This window comes from Dipodomys ordii, unplaced genomic scaffold (assembly GCF_000151885.1).
Source record: "Dipodomys ordii isolate 6190 unplaced genomic scaffold, Dord_2.0 Scaffold165, whole genome shotgun sequence".
In the NCBI taxonomy this organism is placed as follows: Eukaryota; Metazoa; Chordata; class Mammalia; order Rodentia; family Heteromyidae; genus Dipodomys; species Dipodomys ordii.
This window is the reverse complement of record NW_012267381.1, coordinates 1,723,098-1,743,128: the sequence shown is the minus strand read 5'-3', so window position 1 is coordinate 1,743,128 and position 20,031 is coordinate 1,723,098. Positions and strand designations below refer to the sequence as shown.

The following is a 20,031-nucleotide window of genomic DNA, read 5'->3' as shown; positions in this document are numbered from 1 at the left end:
AGATGGAGTCTCATGTACTTTTCTGCCCAGGCTGGCTTCAAATCATGATTCTCCAGGTCTTAGCCTCCTAAGTAGCAAGGATTATAGGCATGAGCCATTGGCACCCAGCTGAGAACTGTTAATTTTTTATTACTAAAACTTGTTTTCAAATCTCTTCCTAGGGAGTAGCAGTGACACTGTATTAGAGAAAACACTCTTCTCTGTCTTTCTCAGCAAGTCACATGACACTCTCTTTACTTAAGGTTAAAAAAAAAACAAAGAAAAAAACAAAACTAAAATTCTGTCCGCTCAATTGCTAATGCTGGTATAGCTATTTATCATCATGACAAAGTGAAAAATAAAAAAATGAGATCAACATTTCCACATTTAACAAGGTCATAGACTCAGGATTTTTTATTATGTGTAATATTTTATACATTTTAGCAAAGTTTATTTAACAACACAGAACAACATAGGGGTTTTCAATCACAAAATATTCTCATAAGGAAATTTTTTCTAGTAGTTTGAGTCATTCTTACTTACCAATATACATGTCCCAACAATGAAAGGGTAAAGCAAGCTGAATCACCAAACTCAGTAACAATATCATCATGGCTTTTCTGCTTATTAAACACTCCACCAGACAGGATCTGTTCCCCTTCTGCAAGCCTTTAAGATATTAATTTATAGATTTAACAAAATCAATATAACAACCATTCCAAGAGGACATCTTCATTATCAGCGTAGGTCTAACTTGAGAAACAGAAAAGCAAAAAGTAAATAGTAAACATGTACTTACAATCATTTGGGAAGCTGGAAATTTATAATATTAAATTTTAAGTTTGCTTTAAAAATACATTAAAATTTTGTTTCTGCTGGTACTGGGGTTTTGAACTCAGGGCCTCTTGGCTTAGCCAAGCAGGCACTCTTACCATAGAACTATGCCTCCAGCAAAATTTAGTTTCCAAAATAGAAAATCTAGTCTGAGCAGTATATTTATTTGTTTTTTTTTAAATTTATTTATTTAATTTTTTCTTTGGTCCAATCGTGGGGCCTGAACTCTGGGCCTGGGCGCTGTCCCTGAGCTCTTCAGCTCAAGGCTAGCACTCTACCACTTGAGCCACAGCGCCACTTCTGGCTTTTTTCCCCCTGCTTATGTGGTATTGAGGAATCGAACCCAGGGCCTCAAGCATGCAAGGCAAGCGCTCTACCACTGAGCCACTTTCCCAGACCTGAGCAGTATATTTATAGCTAATGTCAAAAGAAATAGACTATTATACCAAGAGAAAATATCAATGGTTAATATTCCTATTTTCCATATTCATATTCACTATACTGATATGGTGGCCCTTACAGAATTCCCTAAATTAGGTATAAGGAAATTAAACAAGATTAATATATTTCAATTAAAATTTGCATACTAATGGCCTGTCAGTTTTAGTTTTATGAATGAAGCTTTATTACCAAGATTCTTTCAATATTTTCAAACATGCAATCAAATGTTCCCAAAATGAAAAAAAATCACCTCATTTCATTCATATTTTTAGTCAATTAGGGTCTATAATGATTTGTTTTATAAAGTTCATTTTCTTTTGCATTACTCAGGGCTTTGTTCTTGCTAGGCAGGTACTCTACCACTGAGCCATGTTTCCAGTTGAAGTTTTTTTTTGTCGGTTGTGGGGCTTGAACTTGGTCTTCATGCTTGCTGTCCCTGAGCTCTTCAGCTCAAGGCAAACACTTTACAACTTGAGCCACAGTGTCACTTCCGGTTTTCTGGTGGTTAACTGGAGATAAGAGTCTCATGGACTTTGTTGCCTGGGCTGGCTTTGAACTGTGATCCTCAGATCTCAGCCTCCTGAGTAGCTAGGTGTAAGCCACTGATGCCTGGCTCCAGCTAAAGTTTTGATTAAAGAAAGTATCATCATATAGAAAACTCTTGAATTTTACACAGCATATTGTAAAGACAATTGTATGTGTCTTCTCACCGTCACTGAATTTTTTTTTTTGGGGGGGGGTGTGGTTGGGCCCATCTGGGCCTGGGTGCTGTCCCTCAGCTCTTCAGCTCAAGGCTAGCACTCTACCACTGAGTCAACTTCCCAGCCTCATCACTAGAACTTTTTAATTATTCATCCTCAAGTTAAAACATCTCATATATAACTATAAATTGGATAAGAATATTATCCGGCAAATTAAGAAAGCATGGCTGGGTGCAGTAGTCCATGCCCTTAATCCTAGCTACTCAAAAGAGGCTGATAAGGGTTGGAGGCATGACTCAGGTGGTAGAGCACCAGCTAATAAATGAAAGCATTAGATACCAAGGATTCCTGTCCTAGAACAACAACAACAAAAGGCTGAGATCTTAGGATCTCAGTTCAAAGCTGGCCCAAGTAAAAAAAATCCACAATACTTATCTAATTAACCGGGAAAAACTGATGGTAGTGGTGTGGTAGAGCATTAATCTTAATGAAAAAAAAAAAGCAGAACTCTAAGCCCTGAGTTCAAGACCTAGTACAAGTACCAAAAAAAGAAAAAGAAGAAAAATAGAAAAAGAAAGTAGATGTATCTCAAAAAATGTACATATATTTTGGCTAGTCTTAATTAAAAGGTCACCCAAATTAAAAAGTCACCATTCACTGGACTAACATAGTATAAGATTTTCTAAGACCTATTTACATTCTCCATATGTAAACCTACAAACAAAATAAGACACATAGGTTTTTACAAATATTTGTTCATTTTTACCACTATTCCATCTTTGACAGCACAGAAAAAAAGTTTAACAGAACATCTCCAACTGCCTCCAAATTTGGAATAAGGACAGCAATTTCATTTAACTGTAGTAAGGAAAAGAAGTACTCTCCTGACTGTCCTCTTGCTTCAAAGGGGTTAAGGTAGGCAGTAGTTCCCAAATAAAATGATCTCAAAAAGAGGTTTAGGGCTGGGAAGGTGGCTCAGTGGTAGAGTGCTTGCCTTGCATGCATTGAGACCCTGGGTTCGATTCCTCAGCATCACATGAGCAGAAAAAGCCAGAAGTGGCGCTGTGGCTCAAGTGGTAGAGTGTTAGTTTTGAGCTGAAGAGCTCAGGGACAGTGCCCAGGCCCAGAGTTCAGGCCTCATGACTGACAAAAAAAAAAAAAAAGAGTTAGTTATAACTTCAGCTTCTCCAGAATTAAATTCTGGTTTTTGTTTTTATTTATTTATTTTTGGATTGGTCATAGGGCTTGAACACAGAGCTTGGCTGTTTTCCTGAGATTCGTTTTTTTTGCTAAAGGCTACTCTCTACTACTTTGAGCACAGAGCCACTCCTGGTTTTCTGGTGGCTAACTGGAGTTAAGAGTCTTATGGACTTTCCTGCCTGGGCTGGCTTTGAACTTGATCCTCAGATCTCAGCTTCCTGAGTAGGTAGGGCCCAGCTTGTTTTTTTGTTTTTGTTGTTGGTAGTGGGGCCTCATGCATGTTAGGCAAGCACTCTACCACTAAGCCACATCCCCAGCCCCTGTTGTTGTTGTTGTAATCACCACATTTCTCAATTAACTGAAATAATGCCACAGCCAAGAGTACAGACATTTCAAATTTACCAGAGTTCAGGCCCCACGACTGACAAAAAGAAAGAAAGAAAGAAAGAAAGAAAGAAAGAAAGAAAGAAAGAAAGAAAGAAAGAAAGAAAGAAAGAAAGGAAGAAAGGAAGGAAGAAAGGAAGGAAGAAAGGAAGGAAGAAAGGAAGGAAGAAAGAAAGAAAGTTCTATCCACAAATTCTACAGTTTTAAGTAGAACAAAGTAGCTGAAGATTTAAGAACTTACTTGCTGAGGTCAACACAACACTTTGCAAGCAGGTATTTACATTGTGGTGTGGTACAACTATGTCCTTTTAAGAGTCTGTATGCTTTATATGCCTTTCCTGAGCGGTAATAACAGGTTGCCAGCAAAAACAAGGCTTCTTCTGAGTGCACTAAGAAAAGATATTAAAAAAAGAAAAAACGAAGGAATTGGCAAATTGTTCAGCATATTGAATAGTATAGTTTATCTGTTAATTAACAAGTTTAGCAACAAAATATGAGATGTATTATTTATTCCAAAATATTAATTCAGATTTCAATTATAAGAAAACATTATTTTTCCACAGGAACCAAGAAAATAATATAATAAAGACAATCATAGTACACTTTGCAAATCTTTTTAAAAACACATACAATCAGCAACAATGAGATGTACAAGTCGTTATGTCGAAAAAAACGAAGTTAACAACTTTGGTGGGGGGTAGGAGGAGAATTGGGTGGGGGAAGGGGAGGAGTATGAGAAGGGATGGGAAGGGGAAACAACAAGGAGGCAACAATGCTTGATGAGAAATGTACTTGTGGGGCCGGGAAGGTGGCTCAGTGGTAGAGCGCTTGCCTTGCATGCCTGAGGCCCTGGGTTTGATTCCCCAGCACCACAGAAGCAAAAAGACAAAAGCCGGAAGTGGCACTATCGCTCAAGTGGTAGAGCGCTAGCCTTGAGTTGAAGAGCTGAGGGACAGTGCCCAGGCCCAGAGTTCAGGCCCCACGACCGGACCCCCCCCCCCAAAAAAAAAGAAATGTACTTGTTATCTTGCCCATGTAATTGTAACTCCTCTGTACGGTATTCTCACACACACACACACAAACATACACATACAATCCTGTTATTTAAACAGACTACCATAAAATATTTTGATTTTGGGTAGTATCTGTCCAGTATACCATTAGGCTAGAAAGAAGTCAGTTTTATTAGAGTAAAACTGAAAGTAAATAAAATCTCATTATTAATCTGAAATTTCTACATTAAGAGACCAGATGTTTAAAAAGTTGTTTCTAATACCAACTATCCACTAAATTACAATTAAGATAACTTTAATGAAAAAAAAATTCTAAACTGTGAATGCCCTCATGATATTAACAATTCAACTGATAGACTTTATTCCAACACAGGTTAAACTGCGTTCCAAGGTCAAAAGCTGAGTTATTCATCAATTTGTACCTTACTCCTCCTTTTTTCTGTGTGCCAGTACCAGGACTTGAATTTATGATGTTGTGCCCTTGCTTAGCTTTTTTGCTAAGTGGCGATCTGCCACTTGAACAGTATTTCCATTTCCATCTTTTTTGTTAGTTAAATGGAGATAACAATTTCTTAGATTTATCTGGTTGGGCTAGAAATCTTGCTATCAATACTATGGAAAATTTTAATCATCTAAATTTAAATATGTAATTTATAATCTTTAGGTGTCTAAGTATAATAAAATAGAAACTACCCTTCGCCTACCTCTTTCTTCTTTCCTTTCTGCTATGGGTCGAACCTAGGGCCTCATGCATTTTAGGCAAATGTTCTATCACTGAGCCATAGTCCCAGTCCTGCCTATTCATTAATAAATTTGACATAAAAAATAAAAAATATAAGACAGCAAAATATGAGATTGCTTGAGAATCAATGAAATATGTTTAGATTATGCTAACCTTGTTTTTGTAATTATTTATATCAATATTTCAGAAGAATTATAATTTAATGACAGGAACAGAACATATATTATCAATGTTTCTTGAGGATTCATTATCATGCCAAATGGCTGTGTCAAGTGCTTTGAAAACACTGTCTCATTTAATTTTCCAATTTGATGAGGCAGTTACCATTTTAAACATTTACGGATAAACATTTATATTTAAAATTAGAAATGTTAGTAGAGAAAGGCTTCACATTCCATGAAATAGTTCCTTAGGGAAAGTTGATATAATAAAAACTTAAAGTAATTGCCAGGCACCCGGTAGCACATGCCTGTAATCCTAGCTACTCAGGTGGCAGAGATCTGAGGATTATGGTTCAAAGCCAGCATAGGCAGGAAAGTCTTTGAGACTTTTATCTCCAATAAACCACTCAGAAAACTGGAGTGGCACAGTGACTCAAGTGGTAGAGTGCTAACCTTGAGCTGAAGAGCTGAGGGACAGCTCCCAAGCTGAGTTCAAGCCCCATGACCAACCAAAAAAAAAATAATAATGCAAACCAAAACAAGTCAGAAAGGATATTGGAATCAAAAGTCAACATATGACTGAACAACTTTAAAAGGGCTTAAAGTTAATTGTTTACATGGAGTATTTCTTACTAATTCAAATATTTCATAAGTAATGTCTTGCTGCAATAAAAGGTAATAATAGAGCTACTTTTCTCAGGTCATATTCATTTTTGTATATGAACTAAAGTTTTTGAAATCTTTTTTACTGCCCAAAATCCCATTAAAGAATCAAGAAATCAACTTTTATGTTTAGAAGGCTATCTTGCTCTTTCCACATTAAAAGAAAAAAAAGAGCCAGGTGCATTTACATCTGTAATCCTAGATACTCAAGAAGCTTACATCTGAGGATTGCAGTTTGAGCTGGGGAGGGAAGTCTATGAGACTCTTATCGCCAATTAACCATCAAAAAAGCTGAAAGTGGAACTGTAGCTCAAAATGGTAGAGTGCTAGCCTTGAGCAGAAAAACTCACATTGCTTAGGTCCTGAATTCAATAACCAGGACTGGCAAAAAAAAAAAAAGTATTCAATTTCCTTTTTTTCCCCTCTGTTTGGTTCTTGTCTCAAACACAAATTTATTTGTAAGTTGTTGTTTAAATGTTAAAATATTGGCATTTGTGTTGGTCATTTTGCCTTTAGTTTTTTGATAATTTTTTCAACAACTTTCTTAGAGACATAAGCAACATCACCACTACTTCCCCACTTTCCTTTCCTTTATTTGTTTTATTTTGGTGCCCGTCCTGGGGCTTTGCCCGTCCTGGGGCTTGAATCTCAGGGCCTGGATACTGTCCCTGAACTTCTTTTTGCTCAAGGCTAGCACTCACCACTTGAGTCACAGTGTCACTTCCAGCTTTTTCTGTTTATGTGGTACTGAGGAATCAAACCCCAGGCTTCATGCATGCTAAGCAAGCACTCTACCACCACTAAACCACATTCCTAGTCCCTGAATATATTCTTAATTAGATAGTGTCTCCTGAAAAATATTTCAAACTACACAGTTCAATTAATATGAAATGCATACACATTTATTCACAAAAGAATACTTCACATTCTGGGATGAATGGATGTATCTTCAAAAGTTTGAAGATAAATTTTATATTTGAAATTTTTGAAAATGAATAATCAGGGTAGAAAGGTGACACAGTGGTAGAGTGCTTGCCTTGCATGCATGAGGCCCTGGGTTTGATTCCTCAGGACCACATAAACAGAAAAAGCCAGAAGTGGTGCTGTGGCTCAAGTGGTAGAGCACTAGCCTTGCGCTGAAGAGCTCAGGGACAGCACCTAGGCCCAGAGTTCAAGCCCCTCAACTGACCAAAAAAAAAATAACAATAATAATTAAAAAATGAATAATCAAAATAAATCAAACAAGAAGCAGATAAAAAAATGTTTCAGGGGTTGGGAAGGTGGCTCAGTGGTAAAGCGCTTGCCTTGCATGCCTGAGGCCCTCAGCACCACATAAGCAAAAAGAAAAAAGCTGGAAGTGGCGCTGTGGCTCAAGTGGTAGAGCACTAGCCTTGAGCTGAAGAGCTCAGGGACAGCACCTAGGCCTAGAGTTCAAGCCCCTCAACTGATCAACTAAAATAACATTATTAATTAAAAAATGAATAATCAAAATAAATCAAACAAGAAGCAGATAAAAAAATGTTTCAGGGGTTGGGAAGGTGGCTCAGTGGTAAAGCGCTTGCCTTGCATGCCTGAGGCCTCAGCACCACATAAGCAAAAAGAAAAAAGCCGGAAGTGGCGCTGTGACTCAAGTGGTAGAGCCCTAGCCTTGAGCTGAAGAGCTGAGGGACAGTGCCCAGGCCCAGAGTTCAGGCCCCACGACTGGACCAAAAAAAAAAGTTTCAGGGGCTGGGGAGGTGGCTCAGTGGTAGAGCGCTTGCCTTGCATGCCTGAGGCCCAGGGTTCGATTCCTCAGTACCACATAAGCAAAAAGAAAAAAGCCAGAAGTGGCGCTGTGGCTCAAGTGGTAGAGGGCTAGCCTTGAGCTGAAGAGCTGAGGGACAGTGCCCAGGCCCAGAGTTCAAGCCCCACCACCAGACCCCCCCCCCCAAAAAAAAGGTTTCAAATGCCTAAATTTTTGTCAACTAGTTGGCTGTAAAGAAAAATAACCTAACATTCTAATCATGGATCAATATAATCAAATTTAGTAACTCAAGAGAAAAGCCTACCAACTGCTAGCCCATAGCTGTTTGCGAAATTTTATCTGAAAGAATATTTTAGGTAAGAGCGCTAATTGTTTACATATTTCAACAGAGATGATCAAAATCATTTCCCACAACAAAGTATACAATACTTCAAATTTCTTTACTGAAGGGATAATTTCCAAAATTACAAATCCTTTATTTTTATTTATTTTTTTGTGGGGTTGTAGGGCCTGAACTCTGGGCCTAGGCCCCAGAGTTCAATCAAAAGAAAAGTTTGAACTTTTGGTTGGAGAATTTGAAAGGATATTTAATTGTATTTATAATTTTCCAACTATTCTGACATGTGTCACCACAATTTTGATAAATAGCCTAATTAATCAAAATTTCTGGTTTGCTTTTTGTTTTTGCTGGTTGTGGGGCCTGAACTCTGGGTCTGGGCGCTGTCCCTAAGCTCTTCAGCTCAAGGCTAGCGCTCTACCACTTGAGCCACAGTGCCACTTCCAACCTTTTCTGCTTATGTGGTGCTGAGGAATCGAACCCAGGCCCTCACGCATGCAAGGCAAGCACTCTACCACTGAGCCACCTTCCCAGCCCCCTTTATAATTCTTTCGAAGTCTTTTCTGAGCAAATTTGTCTTCTTGGCATATTGCTTTAAGCAGAATAAATTCATGTGCATATGACCTCATGAATTGTTAACCTTAATCTATGAGGTAATTATTATCTTTATTTTTTAAATGAGAAATGTGAAATGCTCAGACATTAAATAATTTGCCTGACTATACAAGTATCTGTTTAAGTTACAGGAATAAGATTAAGATTTTTATTATGGGGGCTGGGAAGGTGGCTCAGTGGTAGAGTACTTGCCTTGCATGCCTGAGGCTCTGGGTTCCATTCCTCAGCACCACATAAGCAAAAAGAAAAAAGCCGAAAGTGGCGCTGTGGCTCAAGCTGTGGCTCAAGTGGTAGAGCGTTAATCTTACACTGAAGAGCTGAGGGACAGTGCACAGGCCCAGAGTTCAGGCCCCATGACCGGACCCCCCCCCAAAAAAAAAGATTTTCATTATGGATTAAGCTTTCTAACTCCAGATTCCAAACATACTCAGCCACAGAATATGGAGTCTATTCTTTAAAAAAAAAAAAATCCAACCATAAACTGGCACTAGTAGCTCATATCTATAATCCTATATACTTAGGAGGCTGAGATCTGAGGATTACAGTTCAAAGCCAGCCTGGTCAGGAAAGCCTATAAGACTCTTATCTCCAATTAACTACCTAAAAAGCCAAAAATGGAGCTGTAGCTTAAATGGTAAAGCACTGGTCTTAACAAAACAGAAAGACAAGCTAGGCACTGGTGACTCATGTAATCCTAGCTACTCAGGAGGCTGAGATCTGAGGATTGTGGTTCAAAGCCAGCCTAGGCAGGGAAGTCTATAAGACTCTTACTCTAATTAACCACCAGAAAACCAGAAGTGGTGCTGTGGCTCAAGTGGTAAAATGCTTACCTTGAGCTGAAGAGCTCAGGGACAGCACCCAGGCCCAGAGTTCAAGCCCCACGCCCCCCTCCCCCCAAAAGCCAAGCTTAGGAAAAAACTAAAAATTAGGATATGGTTGATTCTATAAACTTGAATCAACACTATCATCTTTACATGAAAGGAGCCAGATAGATGCAAACTAAAGTTTTAATGACTAGTATAATACAGTAAAACCAAAAAAAAAAAAATCCTACAATAATACCAAGAATCTTGTTAGTCATAAAAAGTGATGGAATTCCATGCCTTTTACTCATTTGTGGTTATATATGAATGAACATATTACAGACCTTCTGCATACAGTCGTTCTGCGAGAAAAACTGCATCTCGGTAAGCATAGTGGTTTAGTGCTTGCCATATAGCAGCCTGTAAATGGAGAAAAAAAGTAACTATAAGTACATACAGAAGTAACTACTAGTAAGGAGACTACTCAAATTAGTATCCCTAATTTAAATAAAACCCCAACGCACACAGAGCCAAATTCTTCAGTGTGTTGGATAAAGCTCTTCAGAGCCTGGTCCCTAATATATCTGCTTTTATTCCTCAGACTTTAGGCTTCTGAACCTTTGTACATATATTTATTTCATCAGGGAATGAATATTGGCTCCCTTAGCACCTTCCCCTAACAAAGTGCTCATCCCAAAAGATCTAGCTTAAGTAATAATGCTTTTCTAAGCTTATCTCTAGCCATTTATTTTTTTCTTTTTAAAAAGCCAAATATATTTTTAAAAATTCATATTTACATTACAGTCTGCCCACTAAGTTGCACTGATTCTCAGCTACTTTTCATGATACATTTGAAAGACATTCAAATTTATGTTACCCTCCTATTAAAAATACTCCCAACTTAAACACCACCCAATTCTTAGCCTCTCAAAGGACATACTAGAATATAGATGAGTAAGGACTAATGAATATAGATGAGTAGGACTAATCTTTTTTCCTTTTTTTGACAGTCCTGGTACTTGAACTCAGGGCCTAGGCACTGTCCCTGAGCATTTAAAAGTGCTCAAGGCTAGTGCTCTACCACTTGAGCCATAGTTTCCCTTCTGGTTTTTTGTTAGTTAATTGGAGATAAGAGTCTCATGGGCTTTCCTGCTGGAGCTGGCTTGGAACCATGATCCTCAGATCTCAGTCTCCCGAGAAGCTAGGATTACAGGCATGAGGCAATGATGCCCAGCTTGTATGACTACTAATCTTTAAATTTACTTGGATTATGTGGACTTTTTCTCCCAATCTTGGGTCTTAAACTCAGGACCTGAGTGCTGTCCCTGAGCTTTTTTTGCTCAAGGCTAGCACTCTACCACTTCAGCCACTTGAACCACAGCTCCACTTCCAGCTTTTATGGTAGTTTATTAGAAATAAGAGTCTTGCTGGGCGCCAGTGGCTCCCCTTGAGCTTAAGCGCTCAGGGACAGCATCCAGGCCCAGAGTTCAAACCCCACGACCGACTCCCCCCACACCCCCCAAAAAAGAAAGAAGAGTCTTATGGACGTCCCTGCCAAGGCTGGCTTTGAGCCATGACCACTGCTTTCAGCCTCCTGAGAACTAGGATTAAAGGTGAGAGGCACCAGTGCCTAGATTTGTTGTTGTTGGTGGTGGTGGTCATGGGGCTTGAACTCTGGGCCTGGGCACTGTCCCTCAGCTCTTCAGCTCAAGACAAGTGCTCTACCACTTGAGCCACAGGCCTCTTCCAGTTTTCTGAGTGGTTTACTGGAGCTAAGAGTTTCATGGACTTTCCTGCCCAGGCTGGCTTTGAATCAAGATCCTCCTTGGATCTCAGCCTTTTGAGTAGTTAGGATTACAGGCGTGAGCCAGCTCCTGGCTAGCTATTTCCCATGTACTAATCATCTAACTCAAGAAGCAAAATATTGCTGTCTTCAAAAGTCCCTATGGGTTTCTTTAACATATTAATGTTACCTCTTACTGCCCTAAAAAAGAAACAACTTCTCTAAATTTTGATTTTTGTTTTCTTCATAATTTGATGTACATATCATACCTATGCAACATAACATTTAGTTTTCCTTATCTAATTTTAAATAAATACAATCCCATTGAATACTTTCTGCTGTGACTTGCTTTTGAAAACCAGTCTTGGGCTAGGAATGTGGCTTAGTGGTAGCATGCATGAAGCCCTGGGTTCGATTCCTCAGTACCACATAAGCAGAAAAATCCAGAAGTGGTGCTGTGGTTCAAGCACTTGTCTTGAGCTGAAGAGTTTAGAGACAGCACCCAGGCCCAAAGTTTAAGCCCCATGACTATTTAAAAAACAAAAAATCCCCTACCCCCCCAAAACAATAAGATGTTGTACCATGCTAGAGATGCAGCTCAGTGATAGAGGCTTGACTTAGTATGTACATGGCCCCAGGGTTCAATCTGTATCACTAAACAAAATAGCTTGCTAATTATTATTAAAATATGTAAATTTATGGATAGTTTCCTCTGCATATTAGGGGTAAATCCTCTTGTCACTGAGCTACATACTATCAGGGAGTGATAAACTACCTACCTTTAGATATCATGATATAATGGTACAATTAAAAAAAATTTTTTTTGCCAGTCCTGGGGCTTGAACTCAGGGCCTGGGCACTGTCCCTGAGCTTCTTTTGCTCATGGCTAGCACTCTACCACTTGAGCCACAGCCCCACTTTCAGTTTTTTCTGTTTATGTGGTACTGAGGAATTGAACCCAGGGTTTCATGCATGCTAGGCAAGCACTCTACCACTAGGCCATATTCCCAGCCCCAATATTGATAGAAATTTTTTACACTTTTCACCTTATAATTTGTGGAATGAAGTTGGAAGCTGGTGGCTTACTCCTGTAATCTTACTCAGGAGGCTGAGATCTGAGGATCACAGATCAAAGCCAGCTTGGTTAGGAAAGTCTGTGACACTCGTATCTCCAATTAATCACAGAAAAAGCTGGAAGTGGTAGGGTGCCTTGGGCAAAAAGAGCTCAGGGATAGCATTCAGGCCTAGAGATGGGAGGGTCGGGAGGGGATAGAAATGGAGAATTATGGAATGATGTGACAAATAATGAGTTATAATGAGGCAAATAAAAAAATCCAATTACTTATCATTAACCAACACTATGACAGTATATGTAGATTACATTAAAGAGATAGTGGTACAGGCCTTGCTTAGCATGCATGAGGCCTTGGGCTCAAACCTACAGCACCATATACAGCATAAATACCACATAGGACACACACGGAAACAACAAATGAATCAATCAATCAATAATCAAGTTCCAAAACCTCTGTAGGTTCACATGTATCATCTTGGTCATAACCAAGTTTTACACATCCATGGGAATTAATTAGAAATACCGTCTCCTGCCACAATTTACTCAAATTAGGTAGCTAAGAAGAAATCTTCTTTTAGTTTAAAATTTAACTATCAATTTCACTTCCCCCCAGTATATTCAGAAGTAGTTAGCATGTTCTATAACATGATTCCAACAGTGTCCATAAAAACACAAGGCACTTTTTAGGGTATTCTAAATAACAGAAATTCTATAATTTCTAAATAGTTAAGGAAGTTAATTTGTTATACAAAGGCTGATTTATCCCAACAGCCCCAATGATATAATTTCCAGAAGACAAAAGGGTCCATAAAATTCTATTTTTTTTTCTTATTTTAGTTCTCTTCCAGCAGTACAATGTGCTTGTTTTAGAATTCCTCCACACAAATTAACCTCATAATGCGTTCACTATCACTAAAGGGACTCATCCTCAGTAATCAGTGGGTCCTTTTTATTATTTAGGAAATAAAGATGTGACAAGAAAAAAAACCAAAAACAACACTAAGACATTAAATATAAATAGGACCAGTTAGGAAGACTTGCTGGATTACTACAAGATTCTTCCTCAACTAAAGACACTTAAATAAAACAATATACCAAATATAAGCTGTGCAGAAACAGCCAAAAAACACATACAATGTCTTACTATATTTGTTTCTGCTAACTCTTCCACGTATCATTAGTCAAGGATTCTACCCTCACTTTTGGATAGCATTTGCCTATAAAACATACTAACAACACATTTCACTAAGAGTACAAAGATATATACTACAATTGCATGAAAGAATTTTTTTGATATTTGATTGAATCTAGTATGTCTTTTTTTTGGGGGGGAGGTCTGGTTGTTGGGCCTGAACACTGGGCCTGGGCGCTGTCCCTCAGCTTTTCAGCTCAAGGCTAGCGCTCTACCACTTGAGCCACAGCACCACTTCTGGCTTTTTTTTTTCTTTTTGCTTATGTGGTGCTGAGGAATTGAACCCAGGGCCTCATGCATGCAAGGCAAGTGCTCTACCACTGAGCCACCTTCCCAGCCCCGATTCTAGTATGTCTTTCCATGAATAATAATAAGCCAACAGGAAACAGAGGAGTGTTTGTTCTTTGATGTGTTTTTCTTTCTCCTTCCCCAACTCTTACAAACTTTTCTGTCTTGGAGGGCTCTAGTTCTCATTCATTCAATGTTTTCTGAGTGGCTACTATATGTCAGACACTTTCTAGACTGAAGATGTACAGAATGAGTTTCTGTTCTCAAAGACTAACTTTAAGTGGTTTTCCTGTCTAGGTCAGTGGACTCTCAACCCTGTGCTTATAATGCTCTATTCAAAATCCACTAAAACGCAATCCCTGCAAGCTGGGATTGAATTTAGGCATCAATATTTTAAACTTTTCCAAGTGGTAATAATCATTCAGGTTTTTTTTTTTCTTTCTTTCTTTTTTTTTGTTGGTCATAGGGCCTGGGTGCTGACCCTCAGCTATTCAGCTCAAGGGTAGTGTTGTACCACTTAAGCCACAGCACCACTTCTAGTTTTCTGGTGGTTTACTGGAGATAGGAGTCTCATGGTGCCGGTGGCTCACACCTATAATCCTAGAGGATCTCGGTTCAAAGCCAGCCTGGGCAAGGAAGTCAGTGAGACTCTAATCTCCAATAGACCACTAAAAACCGGAAGTGGCGCTGTAGTTCAAGTGGTAGAGTGCCTTGAGCTGAAGAGTGCAGAGACAGCGCCCAAGCCCAGAGTTCAAGCCCCACAACCGACAAAAAAGAGTGTCATGGACTTTCCTGCCTGGGCTGGCTTTGAACAGTGATCCTCAGATCTCAGCCTCCTGAGTAGCTAGGATTATAGGCATACGCCACTAGCGCCTGGATTCATTCATGTTTTCTAGGTAAGTAGTTCTTGGGTTTTCTTTTTTTTTTTGCCAGTCCTGGGGCTTTGAACTTAGGCACTGTTCCTGAGCCTCTCTGTGCTCAAGGCTAGTGTTGTACCACTTGAGCCATAGCGCCACTTCCAGCTTTTTCTGTTTATGTGGTACTGAGTAATAGAACCCAGGGCTTCATGCATTCGAGGTAAGCACTCTACCACTAAGCCACATCCCCAGCCCATAAGTAGTTCTTTGAATTCAGAATTCTTTTTTTTTTTTTTTTTTTGTCGGTCGTGGGACTTGAACTCTGGGCCTGGGCGCTGTCCCTCAGCTCTTCAGCTCAAGGCCAGCGCTCTACCACTTGAGCTACAGCGCCACTTCCGGTTTTCTTGTGGTTTATTGGAGATAGGAGTCTCACGGTCTCTCCTGCCTGGGCTGGCTTTGAACTGCGATCCTCAGATCTCAGCCTCCTGAGTAGCTAGGATTACAGGCGTGAGCCACCAGCGCCCGGCTTGAATTCAGAATTCTGTATTTGCAAAGTAGGCACTCAACCTCTTGAGTCATACATTGCACTCCTTCCCTTATGAAAACTATGGACTTCCTTCACCTGGAGAGGAAGACCTAAAAACCTTGCTTGATGTATATGTTCAAGGACTGTGCTTTACATCTTTTTTTTTTTGCCGGTCATGGGGCCTGAACTCTGGGCCTGGGCGCTGTCCCTCAGCTCTTCAGCTCAAGGTTAGTGCTCTACCACTGGAGCCATAGCGCCACTTCCGGCTTTTTCTGTTTATGTGGTGCTGAGGAATTGAACCCAGGGCCTCATGCTTGCAAGACATGCACTCTACCGCTGAGCTACCTTCCCAGCCCCTGTGCTTTACATCTTAAGGCAACCTCTACTTCCAGCCTTTTGTGGTTAGAGATAAAGTCTCCTGGATTTGTCTTCCCAGTTGGCTTTGAACTCACATCTTCAAATCTCAGCTTCCGGGTAGCTAGGAGTGAGCTAGCACGAGCTGGAGCCAGTTCTTTATGTCAGGATGTTCATCACAATTATTTGATGATATTTAGCTAACCAAATTGTAACTTTTTTTTTTTTTTGCCAGTCCTGGGGCTTGAACTCAGGTCCTGGCACTGTCCCTGAGCTTCTTTTGCTCAAGGCTAGCACTCTACCATTTGCGCTACAGTGCCACTTCTGGCTTTTTCTGTGTATGTGATACTGAGGAATCAAACCCAGGGCTTCATGCATGCTAGGCAAGCACTCTACCATTAAGCTACATTCCCAGACCTAGTAACTTCTAAGGACAGAAACCAGATTCTATTTTTCTTTATACTCCTTGATTAGTTAACTATTTTCCTCATTATCTTAGATAACTAGCCTTAACAAAAAGTTTAATGAGTACTTGTTTTTGAACTATGATCTACTTTCCACTTATCTATGAACTTCTAAAAACCCAAACTGAAGCTAAAGTAGAACTGAAGATACAGTTCTACAATAACTTTTAGTAGGTTTGAAAGGGAACACTAATATGGAAAATATAAGACAAAATAGTGTGTAGTTAACAGTTGAACTTATCTACAATAAGCAAAACACTAGCAGGTGCCGGTGGCTCAAGTATGTAACCCTAGCTACTCAGGAGGCTGAGATCTGAGGATTCTGGTTCAAAGCCAGCCAGGGCAGGAAAGACTGTGAGACTCTTTTTTTTTGTTTGTTTGTTTTTGTTGGTTGTGGGGCTTGAACTCTGGGCCTTGGTGCTGTCCCTGAGCTCTTCAGCTCAAGGCTAGCACTCTACCACTTGAGCTATATACAGCGGCCACTTCCGGTTTTCTGGTGGTTTATTGGAGATATGAGTCTCACAGTCTTTCCTGCCCAGGGCTGGCTTTGAACCAAATCGTCTCTCAGCCTTTTGAGTAGCTAAGATTACAGGTGTGAGCCACCGGGGGCCTGGCTAAGACCATGAGACTCTTATTCCCAATTAATCACCAGAAAACCGAAAGTGGCGCTGTGGCTCAACCAGCAGAGCACTAGCCTTGAGCTGAAGAGCTGAGGGACAGAGCTCAGGCCCAGAGTTCAAGCCCCATGACCAAGAACAACAACAACAAAAAAAAAAACAGAAGGAGCTAGGAAAGGTGGCTCAGTGGTAGAGTCCTTGCCTTGCATTCATGAGACCCTGGGTTCAATTCCTCAGCACCACATAAGCAGAAAAAGCTGTAAGTGGCGCTGTGGCTCAAGTGGTAGAGCTCTAGCCTTGAGCTGAAGAGCTGAGGGACAATGCCCAGGCCCAGAGTTCAGGCCCCACGACTGACCAGCCCCCCCACCCCCAAAAAGAAAAAAACCCAAACACACACACACACACACTAGCCTGGCACTGGAGGCTCACTCTGTAGTCCTAGCTATTAAGGAGGCTGAGATCTGAGGATAGCAGTTTGATGAAGCCAGCCTGGGCAGGAAAGTCTGAACTACTCAGAAAAAGCCGCAAGTGGCACCTATAGCTCAAGTGGTAGGGTGCTAGTCATGAGCACAAAGAGGGTCAAGGACAGGGCCTAGACCCTTGAGTTCAAGCTCCAGGACCCAAGAAAAAAAACAACAAAAACAAAAATCCCCACTAAAGGTGGGAAACATATAGCTAGTTATAAAGCACTTTTCTAGAATGTTCCCAGCTTTGGATTCAATTCCCAACACTGCTAAAAAAAGCAGGTAAAAGCTAATGTCTGAAAAAGGAAGTAGAACTATCAGTCTTTTGTCCAATAAAATCTCTTAGTGGTATGATTTTTTTTTGGTAGATTGTGCTTATGGTTCAGAAACATATTCTCAGTTGGTATAATTTGGGGAGGGGAAGAGAAAAAACAAATTGTTTAAATAGGGATACAGGTGGTTCCATTGCAACAATGAGATGTACAAGACATTATGTCAAAAAACGAACTTTACAACTTTGATGCAGGGGGTGGGGGTGAGGTGGGGGGGAGCATGGGAATGGATGGTAAGGGGAAACAAAGGAGGAAGCAACAATGCTTGATAAGAAATGTACTCATTACCTTGCTCATGTAATTGTAACCCCTCTGTATGGTATTTTCACAATAAAAAATAAGTAAAACAAGAAAAAAATTATTAAAGACCAGCAGAGGTCATTTGGCTAACCACAACCATGGAGTATTTAGGTCTGGGCGCTGTCCCTCAGCTCTTCAGCTCAAGGTGAGTGCTCTACCACTTGAGTAACAGAGCCACTTCTGGCTTTTCTGCTTATGTGGTGCTGAGGAATCGAACCCAGGGCCTCATGCATGCAAGGCAAGCACTCTTATCACTGAGCCATCTTCCCAGTCCCCATGGTATTATTTTTTTATGCCATGAAAGACAATCTACAATCTTCTGGTTGTCTAGTATGTGTCATATGCCTACCTTATAGATAATTGTTCATATCACTTATTTATCTTCTCATTTTACTCAATCTGCTTATTACTTTTGAAAAACATCATTCATTCATTTAGGAAACATTTACCAAGCACCACTTTTGCAGTTGGTTACATAATTGTTACTTGAAACAATAAAGTTCTTTAAGAGGGTTGCACAAAGCCTTAGAATAGTCTGGATTTGGGGTCTCTTAATGATTTTATAAATGAAAAAAGCTGTTGCCCTTGGCATTGGGGATTTAGGAGAATATTTTTCTCTCCATTCTCACTACTGTGTACCTGGGCACTGGCTAGGGTGGGGGCAGTGCAGGAGAGGGGAGGGTTGTAGGTCTTCTCTACCCCTGAGGGCAACCGACATAAAGTAGAGGCCAAGGAGGCTGGATGTCTGAGAGGAGTTGGCTCTGTTTGGGTAATACTGAGGTCCAAAGAGGGAGAACAATCTCTCCCAAGTCAAAGAATAATCAAGTTGGACAAGAATCCAAGCCTGTTACTGCAGAGACTAGAGAACCCTCTATTATACTCTTAGGAAAAAGATTCTAAGATCCTTGAAAATTATCTTGCTGGGGGGAAATGCCTAAAGTAAAAAGAAGCCAGAAAGCTCCCTCAGATGGCTAGGAGTTGATTGAGCCAACTCTGGATGAACTAGATCAGAAGATGAGAGAAGCTGAAACACAGCCTCATGAAAAGAAGAGGAAAATGTAATCTCTGTGGCCCATCTTCAGAATCCACCACCAGAAACCCATTACATCTATGACCTCTTTTACAAATGGAAAGCAATAGTACAGAACTCTATGAATACTGCATTAAAGAAGGCTATGCAGACAGAAACCTGATGACAAAGTGGAAAAAACAGGGCTATGAGAATTCATGATGTCTGTACTGCACTCAGACTTGTGATACCAATTTTGTGACAAACTGTATTTGCTGGTTCCCAAAGCAAGCTGGAAGTGGTATGCATCATCAAGTGCACAGACTGTAGCTGCCATGGCTGCTCTGGCTGAAGAACCTGGCCCTGATGCCCTTCTCCATCCTGGACTTTGGACCTTGCAGCTCCTGCTGGCTATACCGCAGTGCCTCAGGCCTAATTTGTGCATGACCTCTATAGGTGAAAGCATTGGCATTCATCAGTGGTGATGTGTAGAAACAAAACTTTAAAATCTCTGAAGGAAGGAAGGAAAGAAAGAAAAAGAAAGGAAGAAAAAAGTATAAAAAGTCAGAAGTGGAGGTGTGGCAAGTAGTAGAGCATCAGCCTTGAGAGGCCAGAGATCAATCCCCAGTACCAGCAGAAAAATTAAGAATACAATAAGCTACAAGTATTCTCCTTAGAGAATTTCAACATTTGGATTGCACAAAAATCCCTGAAAATGCCACTGAGAAAACAATAGCCTAAAGAGTATTTAAATTTAATTTGACTCACCAATTATTTCTTAAATGCTTAATATGATCTCCAAATCTTAATTCAAGTGGAAAAGTATTTACTAACTATATAACCAAGTCACGTCTGCACTTTAGTAACTTGAAATAATATAATGATTTAATACACCTACCTCTAAGATAGAAATGTAAAAGTATAGCTCAGTGATTGGTTAAATTTTAAACCTGTACAGAAACCAACGTGGTCTTCTAGACTAGGTATGACCTATATAGTTCCTGAACCATACATATAAACATCTTTCAAAAACAGGCACTTCAGGGCTGGGAAGTTGGCTCAGTGGTAGAGTGCTTGCCTTGCATGCCTGAGGCCCTGGGTTCGATTCCTCAGCACCACATAAGCAAAAAGAAAAAAGCCGGAAGTGGTGCTG

The 20,031-nt window shown here is 40.1% G+C and overlaps 1 protein-coding gene across 3 annotated transcripts in view; it reads right to left on the bottom strand.

Annotated features, from left to right (window-relative positions):
* Cdc27 (cell division cycle 27) overlaps window positions 1-20,031 on the bottom strand; it is an 86,041-nt gene that overhangs the window by 54,383 nt on the left and 11,627 nt on the right. For 2 of the 3 annotated variants that reach the window (XM_013033277.1, XM_013033278.1), the window contains exons 2-4: window positions 9,962-10,037; window positions 3,781-3,928; window positions 523-648 (exon numbers count right to left, since the gene is read on the bottom strand). In XM_013033277.1, coding sequence (XP_012888731.1) covers window positions 523-648; window positions 3,781-3,928; window positions 9,962-10,037 — 350 coding nt within the window. Of the gene's footprint in view, window positions 1-522; window positions 649-3,780; window positions 3,929-9,961; window positions 10,038-20,031 lie in introns of those variants that run through there. The other variant, XM_013033280.1, reaches the window with a different exon arrangement.